Below are 18,449 nucleotides of genomic sequence, written 5' to 3'. Positions count from 1 at the left end.
GTGCCAGCGCAGCAAAAACGCTTTTCCGTTTCCCCGAGGTATTATTCTAACCGTGCAAGCTTTTGTAAGCACTACGCACTCCTTTTTTATAGTTCACTTTATTCTAAATAGCCAAACCTTTTATTGTGTTTTACTTTGTTGTTGTTATTCCCTAAAGGTCCCAGACTGTTTTACACGATCAAATTAATGGCACCAAGTATCTTTTCCTCTATTTTACAATAAATAACGCACAGCTGGTCGCTGATATTTGAAGACTTATAGAGACTTTAGTTAAGATCACTTCATAATTATATTTTTCACTATTGTGATCTTCTAGTCTATGGGAATATAATAAAATAAATAGGGTGGCCCTTCATGTAATGGTTTGTGTTTAGTATAAGTCATTATTATGAATATAATTTGAATGAAGTGTTTAAATTCAATATTAATATGCAAAGCATATTGCATTTTATGTTGAAAAGTACTCGTACGTCATATCTTGTTCTAGTTTTGAGATGTGATGAGTTTTTCTGTAAGATAATACTTCTTTTCTTTTTTTTCACAATTTTTTATTGTTGTTTAAATACAATTGTGTCCATTTTCCCCCCATGGCAATATTTCGTAACTTCGCAATACGAGCTTAGGTAATATCGTTCATGTGACTGAATATTTTAATCAAAGTAAATGTTTTCTTGATCTGATCCTAAGCTAAAGATGTATATTTTTATTTCACAGGTGACTTTCAAAATCATATTCCAATTCAACACGTCCTATCTCATGGAAAACGTGACCATCCACTTAAGTGCAACAAGGTGGGTTTGCGTGTGTGCACGAGTACATGTGTGTGAGTAATTAGCAACATAAAGGCCCTTTTATTTAATAGCAATAATTTAATTCTCTAACTGGATGAAGCCACTTTTTTTTTCTATGAGCTGCAGAACAGGTTGTAATTGCATCGCTTGTATCTGCCAAACTGCATTTACGCTCACTTAAACTGGCCAGGCTCTGCTGATTTAAATGCCCGTCAAGGCCAACTAAGTCACTAGACAGATTCAGCTTTATGATAACTTCCAGGAGGTTAATAAATGGTACCCAAACCAACAGAAGCTTCTGAAAGATAACATGGAACACATAGGCTCAGAAAAGCAAAAGGTTAATAAGAAAATTGAAATCGTGGCTTAACTTTCATCTGATTGCAACCACCCCAGGGACCAAAAGTTCCCTGAGTTGTAGTTCTATCTTTTATTGCTTTATTCCCAAGTAATGACCACAGTGCCTGGCATCTAATCATCACTCCATACATGCTGAAGGAGTTCATGGATAGATTAATTCTGTTCGCTCAAATCCATTCAGCGCAACAAATATTTATTTGAGACCCACGGTGGACAGGAGACTAAACTAGACACTGCAGGGAATATAAAGCTTAGCGAGGGCATGAACCTCATCACGGGGTGAGCATCACCCTACGGGGCAGAGACTAGTGTCTACATCCTTGCCATTCGGGGTGGAGTAAGGGAGACCCATTAGAGAAACCTAAGCCTTGAGTGGGAGACCTGATGGAGGGGAAGCGTGTCTACTCAGCAATGAGAACTCCGGACAGCCTTATCGAGATCACAACTGGGAAGGTCCTTCTTGGATGGATAACGGTTCACAAAGGAGTCGGTGGGCTCGGTGTGGAGCATTTCAGGGAAAGTGTGCGGCTTGAGCGAAGACTCAGAGGCAGGGCCGTGGAGCAGGTGGAGGAGGACCAGGTGACTCGGTTTCACTCGGATGTGCACAACGCCTAAGGAGTATGCATCCTGCCGTGTTGTGGCAAGTGTTGAATGTCAGAACTGAGGCTTTTGTTAAAAAAAAAAAGATTGTATGTATTTATTTTCAGAGAAAGAGGAAGGGGGGGAGAAAGAGAGGCCAAGAAACATCAATCAGTTACCTTTTGCAGACCCCCTGCTGGGGACCTGGCCTGCAACCCAGGCATGTGCCCTGACTGGGAATCAAACCAGCGACCTTTTGGTTCGCAGGCCCGTGCTCAATCCACTGAGCCACACCAGCCAGGGCAAGCTGTTTTTTTCCTAATTGAATAGGCCATGAGGAGCCAGAAAAGTTTCTGAGGCGGGGAGTTGCAGGCACAGAGCCGCTCCTTGGGGAAATTCCTCTGGCTACAAGGTGAAATAGGTGGGCGCTAAGGGACCATTCACAACAAAAGGCCGGTCACACCAGGATCTCCCCCAGGCAGGGGCTGCCCTCACTGCCCCGCCACTGACCACGGGCCACGTGATGCCCTTGGGAGCCACACAGAGGCCTTAAGGAGGCCCTCACTGGCCGTTCCGTGAGACGGAATGGCAGGCTCTCGGCCGCTTGGCGGAGGGCTGTGTAATAATAATAATAATAACAGGAGCCGACACTTATTATTTCCTCTGAGAAGCACTTTGCACCCACTTCTCACTCTCCAGTTATTAACTATTCCAATAAAATCCCCACTTTATAGGCGGAAAAACCAGGGCACAGGGAAAAACAAGCTTACCCGAAGCATGCCCATGTGCATGAACAGTCCCATGAACTCTGACCCCAGAGCCAGTGTTGCTAGCTGTGAAACCCCTCGTCTGTGCTTTTGAAATGCAGGGGATTAGGAGATACGTGGGTGTGTACATATACCTGCATGTGCTTACATAACGTATAACTGAAATGATGACTAAAGCCACGGGGAGAGGTCGGGGTTTAACATGTAATGTGAGCACGGAGTACGTGGTTTGGAAAGACTATGAAACTGAAGACAGAAGCTTCCAGACCCACTCTCAGGCGTGTGACCTTAGCCGTGTCCCTGTGTAAGGCCCTCGTCTCTGATACACAAGTAAGAATCCCCTGTTAACATCAATCATAAAAGCAGCCCTGGCTGGCGTAGCTCAGTGGATTGAGTGTGGGCTGCGAACCAAAGCATCGCAGGTTCGATTCCCAGTCAGGGCACATGCCTGGGTTGCAGGCCACGGCCCCCAGCAACTTCACATTGATGTTTCTCTCTCTCTCTCTTTCTCCCTCCCTTCCCTCTCTAAAAATAAAGAAATAAAATCTTAAAAAAAAAAAAAGAAAACCATAAAAGCCCAAGGCCCCAACTTGGACCTGAGAAATCCGTGTTCCTAGGACAGAGGCACAGTAATCTGTGTGTTTAAGAACCGGCCCAAGGATTCTCACTGTTACCCTCCCAGAAGTCCGAGAAACTCGGGGCGAAGTCAGCCTGGCCTTCAACCCTAGCGGCTCCTCCCAATCCACTCGGGGCCTTTTAGCCAGCCCCGTCTCCGACCTCCCTCCTCAGCTCATTAGAAAATGCAGGGTCGTTGAACTCGCTTGTGCGTCCACATAGCCACCAGCTGTAGCTTATCTGTCAGGCGCTCAAACACCCCTTAGTAGTCCGGGCGGAGCGGGTCGCCTGAACGGGCTGTGTGTTTTCCAGTGACAGCGAAGAGCCTCCGGAAACCCTTTCGGACAACGAGGTCAGCCTCTCCCTCCCAGTCAAGTACGAAGTCGGGCTCCAGTTTCACAGGTAGGAGGAAGCTGCTCGTAGACGTTGATGTCTTTCTGCTGTACTGACCCAGGGGTCCGGGACACGCGCCCCCTGGTCCCCGGCCACGGGCATCTGAACTGCCCCCTCCCCAACTTACCGGAGAGACCAACTCTCAGGCCCGCCCCACACCCGCCCCCAGGCAGTCCTTGGGCCCCTGAAGGGTGGCAGCCAGCATGCCAAGCCACCTAAACCTGAGGGGCCCACGGGACGGGGCTGCCTCAGAGCCCCCGTCTCACGGCCAAGGGCACCCGAAGGCCCAGAAGCCCTTCACAAAAAGCAACTGTTCTCACGGGCTGTGGCTGCCGTTTCGGCTGTGTGGGGTCTGAGCACAGCCTGTCCATTCTGGACGCACGGCATCACACCGTTTCTCATGGGCAAGCGCTGCTTATTTCTTTAATTGTCGCGTGCTGTCCTTTCTCCCGCGGCCTTGGGATGCGCACGACAGCCATCCCGTCGGCACACGCCCCTGCCTCAGGCTCCCTGGTCTAGGCAGGACCGCACGCCTGGCCTGAACACAGGTGCCCTGACGGCAAGAGGTGCGAGAATCAGAGTCAAGTTCGGTGTCAAAGTCTTACCAGCTTATTAATTTGTTTTCCACGGCGTTTCCCTCTCTCTGGTATCAGAACGCCACGTGGAGAGGACTGTAGGGTACACGTGCAGGTTTTGCTTTTATCTCCTAGCCTTTAAATTTCATTGCCTCTTTTCTGTTTTGCTATATCGACTGACTCTTATCCCAAGAATTTTTCATTTATTTCAAATCAAGTTTTGGCAAAGACTGATAGTTTTTATTTGTCTCCCCTTAACTGAAGTGCCGCTTAAAAATATGTTTATATTTTATTCTACTCGGGTCACCCAGAGAGCATGAAGAGGTGGTATAGACAAGGTGGAATTTTTAAGTTTAGCAGTAACTATGGAACTTGAAACAGTGAAAACGTAACAATGTTTAAAAGTCTATTTGAAATTCCACACTACTAAAAATGCCAAGTTTTAGCCTGACCATTCACAAAATGTGATATTAGTGAATCCATGGAAACTTGTCATTTGGTAACAATGATATTTTTGTTTTAAAAACTATACACATTTTAACAGTTTAAGGCCATTTAAACGTCTGTAACTACTGAGCTGAATTATATATAACCCTTCGCACCCTCCTCAAAGGTTTGGTTTTAGGCTTCAGGGTGAAAGGCTCTGTGTCTGACTTGAAATCTCTATAACTATTTTTGTGGGGTCATCTGGGATGAAGAAGGAAAGAAGGAGGCCAAATCGAAGTTAAACATCGTTGTGTTTTGTTTTTCTTCTTCCAATCAATTCTTTTAAGCTCTGCCAGTGAATACCATATTTCAATCGAGGCCAACGAGACATTGCCCGACGTTATTAATTCTACTGAGGACGTTGGACGTGAAATTAATATCTTCTACTTGGTAAGAAGTTACCTTGAAATCCACATTTTAAGAGGTTATTTGTAAATGTTTTAATTAAATGGCAGTATTGATAGACATGTAGAAGAAATACATCTGCTCAACAGTCTCTGTCCATCCTATCTTTCCTTATAGTTTCCCTATTTTAAAGTAATTTAATTTAACTGGTCACTGTATTCGAAGCAATTTGAAAGACTTAATTCTCTAATTTCTTGATAGTAACACACAGTCAATTAGAATGATTTCCCAGAAAAAATAGACTATGAAACCAAAAAGATACTACCTATCATATTTACACTATTTTTAGTATGCCTGAGTAAAGCACCTTTTAAAAATATGATTACTGTTTCAGAAGTTGATTATTTAAAATGGCCTTGGCAATGTTTTTCTTTACTGAACAAGTTAAGTTAATATGTCTCTCATTCTGCTCCTTGCTACTCTTCATGGGTACTATACGATAACCTTTGTCCTCACTGCCCCCTCTGTAAGTAATGTTTCCATTGCAACGACTTTCCCCTGGCATCGTTCACAGCCGACGTTTCCCGCCCACTCGAGCAAGCGGCCGTGGGGCGGAGCTGGGCTTTCACTGTGGGCGACGCCCACTGACAGACTCGGACTCGAGCTGACCGCGCACTCGAGTCCCAGTGGGCCCAGTTCAAATGATGGGTTTAAATGCATAGTCAAAAGTATTAAATAATGCAGCCAGCACTATTACGGGTGAAGGTAGTCTCAATCTCTTTGGAAATCGCCAGCCATGAAAACGGAAGTTCTCTTACAAAGTGAAATGAATGCATACTCTCAAGATGCATTGCATTGTCCTTATTTGTGCCTGGTGCTGAGATTCCTAGGACCAGCTGTTCTCTGGAAGTTAGCACGCATGCCGGTCATTCTGCTCCTGGGATGCGTTTTTGGAATTCACACCACCAAGTTATCCTGGCCCCCTTCACTTTCCAGGATCAGAAAATCCGGCAGACACAAGAAAGGAAGGAAAAAGGGAGAGAGGAGAAGGGAGGAGGAAGGGGGAGAAGGAGAAGGAAGGAAGAAGGAAGGGAAGGAGGGAGGGAAGGAGAGAGAGACTTGGAATGTTGCAGACATTAATATATCATCATTTTTGAGAGTCCAGACCTGAACCAGGTCCTCCCAATGTGTTACAGTGGTGAGGTAAATAACATTGTTCAGAATCTCCCCAAGAATCAATCTTTTGTACTGCTGATTATTTTGCCAGAGTAAAATCTGAAATTGGAGGAATAGAGTCTTTTTTTAAGTGCAAACTCTTTTTTTAGGGGAGACCCAGTAACTTTACTGCTAGAAATTCACCACAGGCAATCAGTATTGGTGATATAAACAACAGTTCATGCTCAGAGATATTCTTAGCAATGTTACTGATAGCAGTTTAAAAATTAAAACCCAGGCACAGTGTAAATGCTTTACAGCGGTCCCCAACCTTCTTGGCACCAGGGGCCGGTTTCCTGGAAGATGGTTTTTCTATGGACTGGGGTGGGGGGATGGTTTCAGGATGATCCAAGGGCATGACACTCGAGTTCACCTCCTGCTGTGTGGCCCGGTACCAGCGCACGGCCCAGGGGTTGGGGCCCTTGCTTTACAGCATGAAGTCACTCGAATAAATTATCGTACAGTTATTCAGTGGGAAGACCGCTATTATAATAGTTCGGGTGCCCGTTTGGGAAAAAACACCCCAATTCTGCTATTTATCGACTCTGTGAACTTGGGATATCTTTATTCTCATTCTTTTTTTAAATGGATATAACAGGGATACGTGAATCTGCATCATAGGGCTGCTGACAGGGTCCAGGGCAATAAAGCGGGAAAGAAAGTTAGCCTGGTGCCTGAAGGCAGCCAGCAAACAGCGCGGTTGGTGGCGTGGTTGTCACTCGGTGGCTGATAGGCCGTGGTCCCAAAGACTCTCTAAGTTTACAGGTAATGCTAGTTTATCTTCAGTGTTTTTCAGTGTTTCTATGGGGAATGTTGCCTTTAACCAGAAAAAAAAGGAATGCCAATTGCAGAATAAAGGATTTCTGACTAAATATCAGGAAGAGCTCGCCACGGGTGGCCTGATGTGACGTGACGTGGGGCACGGGGTTAGGAGGTGAAAACAGACAGAGATTGGAGGAGGGTCCTTCTGCACCTCCTGGACCCACCTGTCCACAGCCAGGGACTTGAGCCCCTCTCTGGGGGTGGGGCGTGAAGAGGGGCAGCCGGAGGTCTGGTCGGGGCGTTGCCCTCTCGTGGGGGGAGGAGTGACTTGTGGGATTGTGGCGAACCAAAACACGCCCGCCTGTGCTGCGTGCACCCGCCAAGACTTCTCTCTCCGTCCACCTCCCAAGAGATGTGGATGTCGGTGGGGGTGCCGAACAGGGTGATCGGCAAAGAAAAAATCAGTCTGATTTTTTTTGAATGTCAGTCCTGTTTGCAGAGAGGAGGGATGAAGGAACAGTACAGGACCGCGTCTGAGGCGCACGGTCCCCGGCCGTCAGACCTCCCTGGTTTTTGATGACGCGAGACAGAAGGGCACTGTTGGAAGAGGAAGAAAGGATCACCTTTGGGTTTTTTCCTGTAGGCTGACGTTTTGTTTTGTTTTGTTTTGTTTTCCCCTTGTAGATTGGGAAAAGCGGACAGTTTCCGATGCCGGAACTCAGGCTGTCGATTTCCTTCCCCAACCTGACGTGGGACGGTTACCCTGTGCTGTACCCGAGCGGGTGGTCGTCCTCCGACGTGAGTCTCGGTGCCCGGGAGTCGCCACTGCTGTCCCCTTTCTCAGTTTGCATTTAAAGCTGTCTCCTCTACACACCACTCGTGGCAAAGAGCTTTGCCACAGCGGCACACAGAGACGTGGAGAAGAAAATTGTAAATAGTGACCTCCGCTCTTGGGTAGTAGGTGTATGAGTTCTCTGCAGCGGCCGTGGTAATGGCTTGCCCCAGACTGGGCGGCTAACGACGCAGAAATGGATTCCCTCCCAGCTCTGCAGTGTGGGCCCTGTCCGTCCTCTCCGGAGGCTGGAGGGAGAAGCCCCCGGGTCCCGGTGGCCACCATCAGCCCCTGTGTCCCTTAGCTGGGGCAGCAGAACCCCAGTCCCTAACTGCTCACAGGCACACTGCCCCCATGGACTTAGGGCCCCCCACTGAATCCTGAATGCTCTCCTCTGGGGTTCGCATGTAATCACACCAGCAATGAACCCGTGTCCAAATCAGTCCCGTTCGCGGGTTCCGGGCCTTAGGACCCCAGCATATCTTCTGGGGTCACGAGTCGACCCACTGGAGCAGACTTTCGATGACTAATGGGTCGGACTTTCCCACCCGAGAGGCTTGTTGCTCCTTTCCTGTGCTCAGGCGCTCAGGCCGCGCTAGACAGAGACTTGTCAGCCGCCCCTGAGCACGCGGAGCTGCACAGAGAGCGGTACGGCACGGTCCCTCGCTGACAGCACCGGCGCAAATGCCGAACCACAGCGGTGTCGCGCCCTCAGTGCCCGTAACACCCAGGGAGTCTCTCTGGTAGTTCATTGTTCTGGGTCCGTCTTTACGACACAGAAAACTACAGTGGGTCTTCTCTCCCGGGTTTTAAAACAAGGAAAGTATTCCCGAAAGTCAGGAAACAGCCACAGTGGCAGTTGGCTTGTCGTAGCTAAATGTCTTTCTGAAGGCAAGGAGAAAATAACCCAGCGGCATGGCCCTGTAATCCTCAAAGGCCAGGTGGTGAGGATCTGCAAAGAAGAACACTGTGCTTTTCCCACAACTCACGAACCTTCCTCTGTCCTCACGACCTTTCGTCGCGGAGGGAGGGAGGGGGTCCTGGGGAAGCCGGGGGTTTGTTAGCTGGAGCCGAGAGCAACAATCCGAAAGCGGCTCTTTCATAAACACACGGCTTCCCTGCGCCTTCCTCCCACCTGGCGTCTCACCCCGGGTGCAGGGGGCTCCGCAGACGTGACTGGGTGAACGCATAAACACGGATGACTGTCTTCATGTTATTGATCAGCAGACGTGCCATCGTGTGGAATAACAAGTGCTCTCTTTTCTCGATACTTAATTTTTTACTCTCTCTGTCTGTATTATAGCAATTCACAAAATTAATGCACTTCTCAAAAGTATTACTTCAGTCCGTGAGCTTCAACCTTTCTCATGGCACACATACACCAATTACTAAAATCTGCGGCCCACCAAAACATCTAATTTTTGCTGATCTGATAAAAAAAAAAATAGGTACAACCTTGATCCATGCCCACCAGGTGGGTAGTGTTGGGTTGGCTGTGGGCATTTCTTTCTTTTTTTTAATTTTATTTATTTATTTTTAGAGAGGGAAGAGGGAGAAAGAGAGAGAGGGAGAAACATCAATGTGCGGTTGCTAGGGGTCAGGGCCTGCAACCCAGGCATGTGCCCTGGCTGGGAATCGAACCTGCGACACTTTGGTTCACAGCCCGCGCTCAATCCACTGAGCTATGCCAGCCAGGGCTGCTATGGGCATTTCTTAACTGGACAATGGAGGGGAAGGAGGTCAGGGCCCTTGACTGACAGCCGGGTGGGCGGGCTCTGGAAGTCCTTGCGTGAATCGCGGACTTAGTAGGTCCCCCTGGCAGCCTTCCTGCCCCACGGAGACCTCGCTGCCGCCTCTCGCAGCTCGGAAGAGGCGCCGGCGCAGACAGGACGCCGCCCCGCTGCTGCCCGAGGTGGCCGCCCCCGGCTGGCGCGGAGCAGCCCCTCCTGCATCCCAGGCCCCCAAGTCGGGTCTCCCTCTGTGTCCACGGCAGTCAGCCGCTCGCCGGGTGAGGGCACCCAGTCCTTTCTCCTGACACCGTCCGATAAAAGAAATATTTTCATCCCTTAGAACGTGAACTGCAGACCCAGCGACCTCCGGGACCCTCTGGGCCTCAACTCAGGGAAGAAGACGATGACACTCCAGCCCGACGACGTCAAGCGAGGCGCCATTCCGGTAAAGGCGGGGCCCGGGACGCGGGCGGGATTTACCGCGCGAGCTGCCCCCGGGAGGAGCCCCGTGCGGGCCGGGAGGTGGCCGCCCCAGATAGGCTGTTTGCACGTGCTCGCGCTCCCTCGCCACGCGTGGGAAGCACTAACAGCGGCCTCCGCACGTTTCAACAGGACTGCAGCGCCTGCAAGCTGGCGACCCTCACGTGCAGCCTGCGCCCCTCCGACGCGAGCCGGGTAAACGTGTCCCTCGTGCTGTGGAAGCCGACCTTCCTGAAAGTGAGTGCTCGCCGGGTCCCGCGACACCGCGGTGCTCACGCGGGTGCGGTTGTCGCTCCGCGTGTGCGCGAAGCGGAGGGCTTCTCCGCAAGGAACGCAAGGGGCGAGAAGTCTACACGCTGCGGCCCGAGCCCCAGCTCCGCGCAACCGGCCAGTGGGGCCTCCGCTTCCCGTCCGTTCCCGTCCCCCAGGTCCCCTTCCACATTTGTCAGATCTGTGCGTGTTCCCGGTCCATGTTTTCCTGGTTCTTTGCGTTTTGAAAGACAAGCACCTACATAATACCAAAGTTTGCAGTTAGCACTTTAGAACTCAGTTTAGAGACAAAGAATTATAGGGAGGTGATCCTTGATACCGTTCACAGAGAACAGAGCTAGCACCTGTTATGGGCTCAAGGTACTAGGTCAGACCACGTATACCTATGTCTATATAAGTAGATGTACACATTTGTATATCATATATATATATTTTTTTTTTTTTGGAGGACATTTTAACCCCTAACAAAGTCATATCCCTCTGACAAAAAGGTACCTGAGAACTCAGGTGGTTTGTATTTTGTATTGTTTCTGTCTTAGAAGTGGTTGATCGATTGCTTGACATTTTCATTTTTAGATTTGATCACACGGAGTCGCTATTTTTTGTAAGTCACGGCTTGTCGGATGTTGGCGATTTTGTGTTGAATCCTGGAGAGACGCCTCCATGCACCCCATTACCGAGTACAGCTGCCTCACCCCTGGCTGAGTGCGAGGGGGGAGCAGGGTCTGGGGCTGTGTCTGCTGAGGACCAGCCTGGGTGTGTCCACTCTCTAACAGTGACCACCGAGGTGGGAATTTGAGCACAGGGAGGAAGGGCAGGTCCACAGGCATCTTTTGATACCCCTAGTTCCCTCTGGGTGCCAGCAAAACCAGTGTTTGCAGTCCCTCAGAAAAGGGGGCTGGGGAGTAAAGGGGAAAGGGGCTGAAATGCACGGTGACCGCAGGAGGTCTGACTTTGGGTGGTGGGCACAGTGCGACATGCAGAGGATGCATCGTAGACTTGCGCCCTTGAAACCCGTCTAGTTTTATTAACCAGCGTCACCCCAGGACACGTCACTAAAATGTTTGTTATCTGGAGATGTCATCAAACTTACAGGAAGTCGCACCAAAAAAATATACCGCTCAAACACGAGTAGCTCTTAACCCTGGTTGGCATAAGACACGGAACCTAAAGAAATCCCATTTGCTTTCCAGACGCGCTTTTCCAGCCTGAACCTCACAGTGCGGGCGGAGCTTCAGAGCGAGAACTCGTCCCTGGTGCTGAGTCCGGGCAACCAGAACCGACAGGCAAGTGCAGCCCCAGGCTCGGAACTCCCTGTCCGTCTCCCTCCCAGTTTGGTGGCGGAGTGTTTTATCCTGGCTCGGCCCCCAGCGCCGTGACTGCTGCCGCTCTCGGGAGGCGACAGACACTGTTCGCTGCAGATGACACTAGATGAGTTTGAGATGTGGTTTCTGGCTCGTTCTTCTTTGAGTGAAATTCAGGGCGGCCGTGATGTTTACGCTTAACATGCCACATTTGACTTCGTTGCTGTTAACTAACACGGTGAATTGATGTTTTTGCTCTCACCGTGATAACAAATAGTGCACTTGCAATTTCCACCTGAAAAGTGACATTTTAAAATGCGGTTGATGGCTGAAGACAGAAAGTGTTGTTGATACTGTGTGGGGAGACATCAGTTTTCTAAAGTTTTTTTTTTTTCATTTAGTCATTGGGAAATTGGAAACAAGAAGAAGTGTTACTCCTTAATATAAACTCATGCTTGAGTCCTTGGTGAAGATAAAAATGGTTTGAGACGTTTTCCCTCTTGTGTTGCTATAAAATAAGGCCCAAGTGTTTGCCCTCGAGGGAAACACTTCATCACAATTTCCCTCATATCATGGACGAGTTTAAATAGCCCGTGTGGGTGTTACGAGTCATATAATTCTATTTGGGAGCTACGTAACATTCAGATGTTGTTTTAAAGTTTCTTAACTCAAATTATTACTTACTGTACATAATGATAATGGCAATGACCTCTGATCACCTTTAAAGTTAAGATACATGCATGTAACACGGAGAATGTATGTGTGTGTACCTCCTTTATAAAAAGCGCTTAGCCTGATAAATGCAAACTTGCCCCACACGTGGAGAAGCCAAAATTTCACCAGTACACACCAAAACCTGTGAGTATATATTATCAATACATTGGAAAAGAGTACATCAAAGAGTACTTTGATTTCTAAAGGTGTTTTGTTAAACATTTTTATAATTAGCTTTATTTCCCCTAAATGTTAGTTTTAAATTCCCCATGGCTCCATTCACTCTCTATTGTATCCTAAAGAAACATTATAACAGGAAATGTTAAAATTACTCAGAGTGGTCCCTTTGTAGTGGTGTGACCCTAGAGATGTCACCGGTCCCCCCCAGACCGCTGTTCCGTAAGCTCAGGGAGCCCCGGAAGGGTCGGCACCCCCACCTGCTCTGTGCTGGGTGCGTCAGCAGGGCCCGGCCCGGGCATCCGGGGTGTGACCGGGGGTCCATCCATGCAGACTCCTCCCCCGCCGGTTTCCTCTCTCACTGCCCATCTTCTGTCCGGCTCAGGAACTGAGATGCTTCCTGTTGGAGGCTGATGCTTGAGCTGTCCGTCATGGATATCTGCCCTGAATTACTACTTTCCCCTCAGAAGCCTAAGGATGGGGCCCAGAGCGGACGGGTGTCACTGAGGCCCGCCCGGGTGCCGCCCTGACAGAGCCTGAGCAGCTGAACACCGGCAGCGGTCCCCTTCACAGCCTCACTCAGCCGGCGCCCGACGCCCAGGCCCCGGCTCCCGCTGAGTGGCCGGGGACGGGCAAGGTGGTGTAGCAGAAAGCACACGGCAGCGAACGGTCTGCGAAAACTCACCTACGTGTGCCCTGGAGACGTGTGCGTTTCACCGTATGAACATCATGCCTCCACTTGTAAAAACATACACCTACAAAGCATAGTAGGACCATAATTAAAATAAAAAGGCCTATTCAGGTTTTTATGTCCAAAGCTCGTGGCCTCAACTTACGCTATTGTGGTAGCGCACCAAAGCCGGTGAACAGATCTTTAGATCAAATTTTGGTTCTCCAAATTTTGGTTCTCTCTATGCATGTCTGAAGGGTAGGATTGTCATTCTGGTAACCTGACACGGTTAGAGATTTAGGATGAAGGAAGGGGTCTTCCCACGTAAATGGTGTTTCCTCTGCGTGGAGCAATGAGAGTAAGCAGGCCGTTGGAAGGAAGCCGTGGCGTGTGAGCGCTCGGGGTGGGGACGTTCTGGCTGGTGGAGACCAGCGTTAACGGTCGGTCGTGTCCTGTCACTTCCAGCTCGCGATTCAGATTTCCAAAGACGCGCTGCCGGGCAGGGTGCCCCTGTGGGTCATCCTGCTGAGTGCCTTCGCCGGCTTGCTGCTGCTGATGCTGCTCATCCTGGCTCTCTGGAAGGTGAGTGCCCGAGGCCCTCTGACTCCCTCGCTCAGCTGCCAGCGGCCGCTGGTAAAATAAACTGCGGTTTATCCGTGCTGGGGAACGCAGGGTCGCACAGCAGAGAAAAACAGTGGAATCGAGACCGAGACAAAAGAAGAGAGGAACATGTCTCTCCCCACCACCATGCCCTACTTGATCCCCTTTTGTAAGAGAAAAACAAAATCGGTACATCCACAAATCACGCAGGGTCTCTCTGGGGGCTGTAATTACAGGGGACGTTCATGTTATGCCTGTAACACTGGAACTTTTGAATTAAGTGTACATTCCTTTACAAGCAGAGCAGGATGTAAAATCTCTTATGTAGAAAAAGAGAATAGATTTCTACGTCAAATTTAAGAATTGAGAGCAATAGGGTCGTGGTTAAGATAAGCCTTATCCTAATCACGTATTTCTCTGTATCTTAAAAGTCAAACACTTATTTAATGTGTAAACAAATATACCACAGTTTATGCTACGGTTTTGTGCCGGGATGAGAGATGAGAATGTTATTGATTCGTTGATGAAAGGAAAATCTTACAAGTTCACAGAGTCCTAGTTCAAGTTCTCTTCTAAACCTGAGTGACATTTGTTTTTTCTTGGGTAAAACCCTACGTTTACCTAGATGTTTTGCTTACACTGAGGGAGGCAGATTTTTTTAACTCTGTCATTTCTAAATTAAGCAGAATGGAGACGGTAGTTTTTAGGAAAATTTAATAGAGAATAAAATCCATAGAAGCGTTGAACTTAAGTTTTTCCCGTTAACATCACATTGGCATTTATTCTAGTATACCCTCGCCCTATATTTTACCGATTATTTTGTTGAAAAGCTAAATGATATTAAGAATACAGATTGTGGGTCCATATTCAGTTTTCTTTATCCATCCCAACATCACTTTGTGCCGGTTCCCGGCGTGCAGCGTAGCGATCACATAAGCACGTACTTCACAGAGTTCCCCCAGTACTTCTAGCGCCCTCGCGCCTACACGGTTGCCGCAGTACCATTGACTGTGTCTCCTGTGCTCCTATGCTGTACTCGCCCCCTGTGACTGTCCCGTGGCTGCAGCCTGCACCACTCCACCCCCCACCACCGCTGTCCCCCGTCCCCCAGCCCCCTCCCCTCCGTATTCACCTCTCCGCCACCTGAGCGACAGAGCTGTCTTTTTACCAAACAGTTCAGGCAACCCATTTCTCTCGCCCAATTACCAGCGGTTCCGATCGCTGCTACTCTCTGAGAGCCACCACGTCCCTCTCTGGGCGGGTGGCTCTCGCAGGCGAAGAGGAACAAAGCCCCGCCACAGATGTAGGTCAGTCCGTGTCTAGGTCAGAAAGTGGAGTCCATAGCCTTGACCCAGCAAAGCCTCCGAGACGGAATCCTCGCCCCAGACTCCAGCTCAGTCCTGCTTCGCAGGGCCCGGGGCTCTGTCTGTAATACCCGGCTTGGCCACACTGTGGTGCCCGAGGCCCGGCTCAGCGTGGTTGTCAGGGTTACACTGGACCTGCAGGAGGCGCTTCCTGCCTCCGCTGGCACCTCTAAGGGAGAAGGCGTCTGTCTGTCTCGCTCTTGCTTTCTCTCCGCGGCCTGTGCGGCTCTGAGCCCTGCACTGGCCCGTGTGGCTTCAGGAGGAGAAGAGGAAGCCAGGGCTGACGTTCCAGTACGTTCTCTCTGACCACATACCTCTGCTTAAAACAGATGAATTTCATCCACCTGTTTGTTTTTATCATCGTTCTAAAGAAGCGAATATGTAAAAATGCAGTCTGACGCGTCCTGGATCACTTAGGACCAAAGGACAGTCCCTTAGCCGCCTTTGGACCCTCCAACGGGCCGGGAGAGTCAGTCCAGCCCCTTGGGGGGAGGCGCAGCTGTCAGAACAGCGACCCCGTGGTACAAGGGCAGGGAACTAGCACTTATTGAGTGCTTACTGCATGCCAGGAGCCGTTTTGAGCTTCTCCGGAGGAGCACAGGGTGAGACTCAGTGGAGCAGGAGCCCCGCCCGAGAGGGCAGACCGTTCCCCCCTCTGCGCCTGGTCTCTCCCCGGTGCCTGAGGTCCGCGCTGAGGGTTTCCTCACTGGTCCTTCCCACCACCCTGGAGTCCTGTTCCTCACTCAGTATCATATCCTTGCGGGCGGCGGGTGTGGGTGGGGGACTTTCTTAGTCTCGTTGACATGAGTACAGGTGTATTCATCCGACGTTTGTTACACATCATTGCCATTAGGCATGTACTTTCTGCGAGAAAGTTTTTGATGAAAACTTCCCTGTAGGGTTTTGAATTCCGGGAGTATAAACATAGTCATTGAGTAAATAGGAGAAGAAAGAGGAGGAAAGTGAAAGCTACAAGGAAGGCCAGGAACTTGTTTCAACTTTTGGCTAGCACTGGCCCCACCCACTTTGAAGCTATAAACTTTATTCTCCTGCGGTCCACCCTCATTACCCAGCTTCCACTGGAAACCTACCGTGAACGGAATGGGTTGGGTGGGAAAGTTTAGATAACAGGGCTTCCGTTGTACGATAGTGCGTGCAATGTGAAAGACAAGGGCGGTGCAAAGGAGCCGGAAGACTTGGGAAAGGGAACAGATCAAGAGCTGGGGTGGGGGCAGGAAGGAGACGTTTCGCAACTCCGCACCTGCCCCGGGAAAGCCTCGTCTGATTTCTTCCCACCTGGGCATGCAGGCTCAGGTTCTGGGCCTGGTGAGCTCACAGCACTCTCGTCTGGCTCAATGGGAAGACCGAGCCATCTAGGGGATCTGCGTTCAAAACAATATAAATGTATTGTTTTCTCGTGTTCGTTCTTTCCATTCCCACACTCTCCCCACTTTCCACCGGCCGGACTCGGAGTGAAACTGCCCTAACTTCACACTGCCTCTTTTGTACCATTTACCTCCTCTAACCTCTCAATTGTTCATTATTTTTAAAAATATTTAATTCCCTTGCATAATTGACTGTGGGTGTATGATTAAAACGATAGGAAGATACCTCACTTTCAAAGTATTAACTCATTGTCTTTGCTTGGGCCACTGTAATCCACTCTCAAATTTAAAAATATATATGTATCTATTTAAAAAAACTTCTCTAGGAACCTTAGTTGTTTTTAAATACCCATTTTAGCTTAGATTATTACAAAGGTCCTCTCCAGTGCCTACACTTATTTTTATTATTCTGCATAAGAGGAAATGAATAAGTAAAACAATTGTCCTTTGTGATGCCCCAGATTATAACAAAAAATATACACATTCACCCCTGTGTGAAACTCGTCCTGTTTTCAGTGACTTCATTTTCATATCCGGTGAGGCGGGCTGTTTTCTGGGGGCTCCTCCCGCCAGGCCCACAGACACAGGGCTCTGACACGTTTAAAGTTAGACCAGCCGGCTCAGAGGTCCCCGCCTCCACCCACCTATCCCCCGCTGTAGCTGCAGGCACCTGCCACCTTCCCCAGCAGCTCGAACGACCTCAGTGTACGACCGTCAGTTCCTTGGGGGCAGTTTCTCTGCCCCACCCCTGGATGAAAGATGAGCACAGAGCGCAGACAGTGCCAGCTAACTGCATGCACTTTGTCTGTGTCCCCAAATTCTCCCAGAATCCTCTAGGTTCATTTCTTATATGCGCCAGTTTTACTAGGAGATAAAATATTTAACCAATGAAAAGGTTAACAATGAAACAGCAGTTTGATAAATGCCATTTCTTGACATTCAGTTTTTCTTATTAGGTCAAAGAAAACAAAACCTTTTAATTACGTTAATTATTTGTATGCCCAGAAGTACTAACATATGGTTAAAGTAATTTCTAATAAAAGAGATTAGAATGTGCCACTTAAATTCAAGTAAGTAATTGCATTATGTTTGGTATTCTCTCAACAGGTTGGATTCTTCAAAAGACCACTAAAAAAGAAAATGGAGAAATGAAGTATTTCACAAGAGAAAAAAACAATTATTCAATGATTTATCCTCAGGTTTGCCTCAAATATGTGACAAGAAATTTATCAATGTAATTAAAGACATGGTCACATAAATATACATGATGCATCAGGGTTCATCACTTGGAGAAGGACAGATCAAGGAAGATCCAAAAACAAGGAAAGACCCATTTACCTTCTATAAAACGATGAAAACTATTTTTAAATAGTCACTCACTTTTGTTGAGTACTGAAGCAAAATTACAGTGTTTGGAAGATGACGAATAACCTTTACAGATGTGTTTATATATTAAATCACCAAAGTATTTAAGGAAGGAGTGCATGAAAAGATTTTTACCATGGAGACATTTACCTTCAGAACAACATAAACGAAGCTTTTTCTGTCGATTCCTGATGAATATGCGCCCAGCCCGACATTAACATTTGCACAGCAAGTGCTGAGCGAAGGGTCGCTCCCCCCAGTTCCAATGAGAAAAGTTCCCCAGGTAGAGTGTGCCTATGGACCGAAATAAAGTGAAATCACAGAGAACACATTCAGTATCTTTGTGCCGGATTCAGTCCTCCGACGGTGTTCTTTCCAAAGGGTTTGGAAAATAGTGTCATTGAGCTGAAATTCTACCTGTGATGGAAAACCAAGATAGATCTATTTAAAAGCAAGTGCACTGAATGGACTAATTTAAGCTTTTACAAAACGTGCTTAGTTTTGATATGGAGCTCTAAAGCTCAAGATGCTTTTATACTGAAAGAAAAAAAAAACAAAAAAAAACAAAAAAAACAACCACTGAGAGCAGCTTCGTGCCGTACCAGTGACTGGTTAGGGAGGGCCATTGCGCACGGGTCGCGCTGAGAGGGATTCTGAGCGTCACGCCGCA

The 18,449-nt window shown here is 48.6% G+C and overlaps 1 protein-coding gene across 1 annotated transcript in view; it reads left to right on the top strand.

Moving 5' to 3' along the window:
* Window positions 1-17,882, top strand: part of ITGA1 (integrin subunit alpha 1) — a 144,400-nt gene extending 126,518 nt beyond the window's left edge. The window contains exons 21-29 of the mRNA XM_028526146.2: window positions 715-791; window positions 3,425-3,514; window positions 4,854-4,956; window positions 7,573-7,686; window positions 9,791-9,895; window positions 10,063-10,167; window positions 11,394-11,486; window positions 13,531-13,647; window positions 17,522-17,882. Of these exons, the coding sequence (XP_028381947.1) occupies window positions 715-791; window positions 3,425-3,514; window positions 4,854-4,956; window positions 7,573-7,686; window positions 9,791-9,895; window positions 10,063-10,167; window positions 11,394-11,486; window positions 13,531-13,647; window positions 17,522-17,566 (849 nt within the window). The 3' untranslated portion in view covers window positions 17,567-17,882. The remainder of the gene's footprint in view (window positions 1-714; window positions 792-3,424; window positions 3,515-4,853; window positions 4,957-7,572; window positions 7,687-9,790; window positions 9,896-10,062; window positions 10,168-11,393; window positions 11,487-13,530; window positions 13,648-17,521) is intronic.
* Window positions 17,883-18,449: the final 567 nt, after the last annotated feature.

The sequence above is a fragment of the Phyllostomus discolor genome, chromosome 3 (assembly GCF_004126475.2).
Source record: "Phyllostomus discolor isolate MPI-MPIP mPhyDis1 chromosome 3, mPhyDis1.pri.v3, whole genome shotgun sequence".
Classification (NCBI taxonomy): domain Eukaryota; kingdom Metazoa; phylum Chordata; class Mammalia; order Chiroptera; family Phyllostomidae; genus Phyllostomus; species Phyllostomus discolor.
This window is presented reverse-complemented; position numbering and strand designations above follow the sequence as displayed.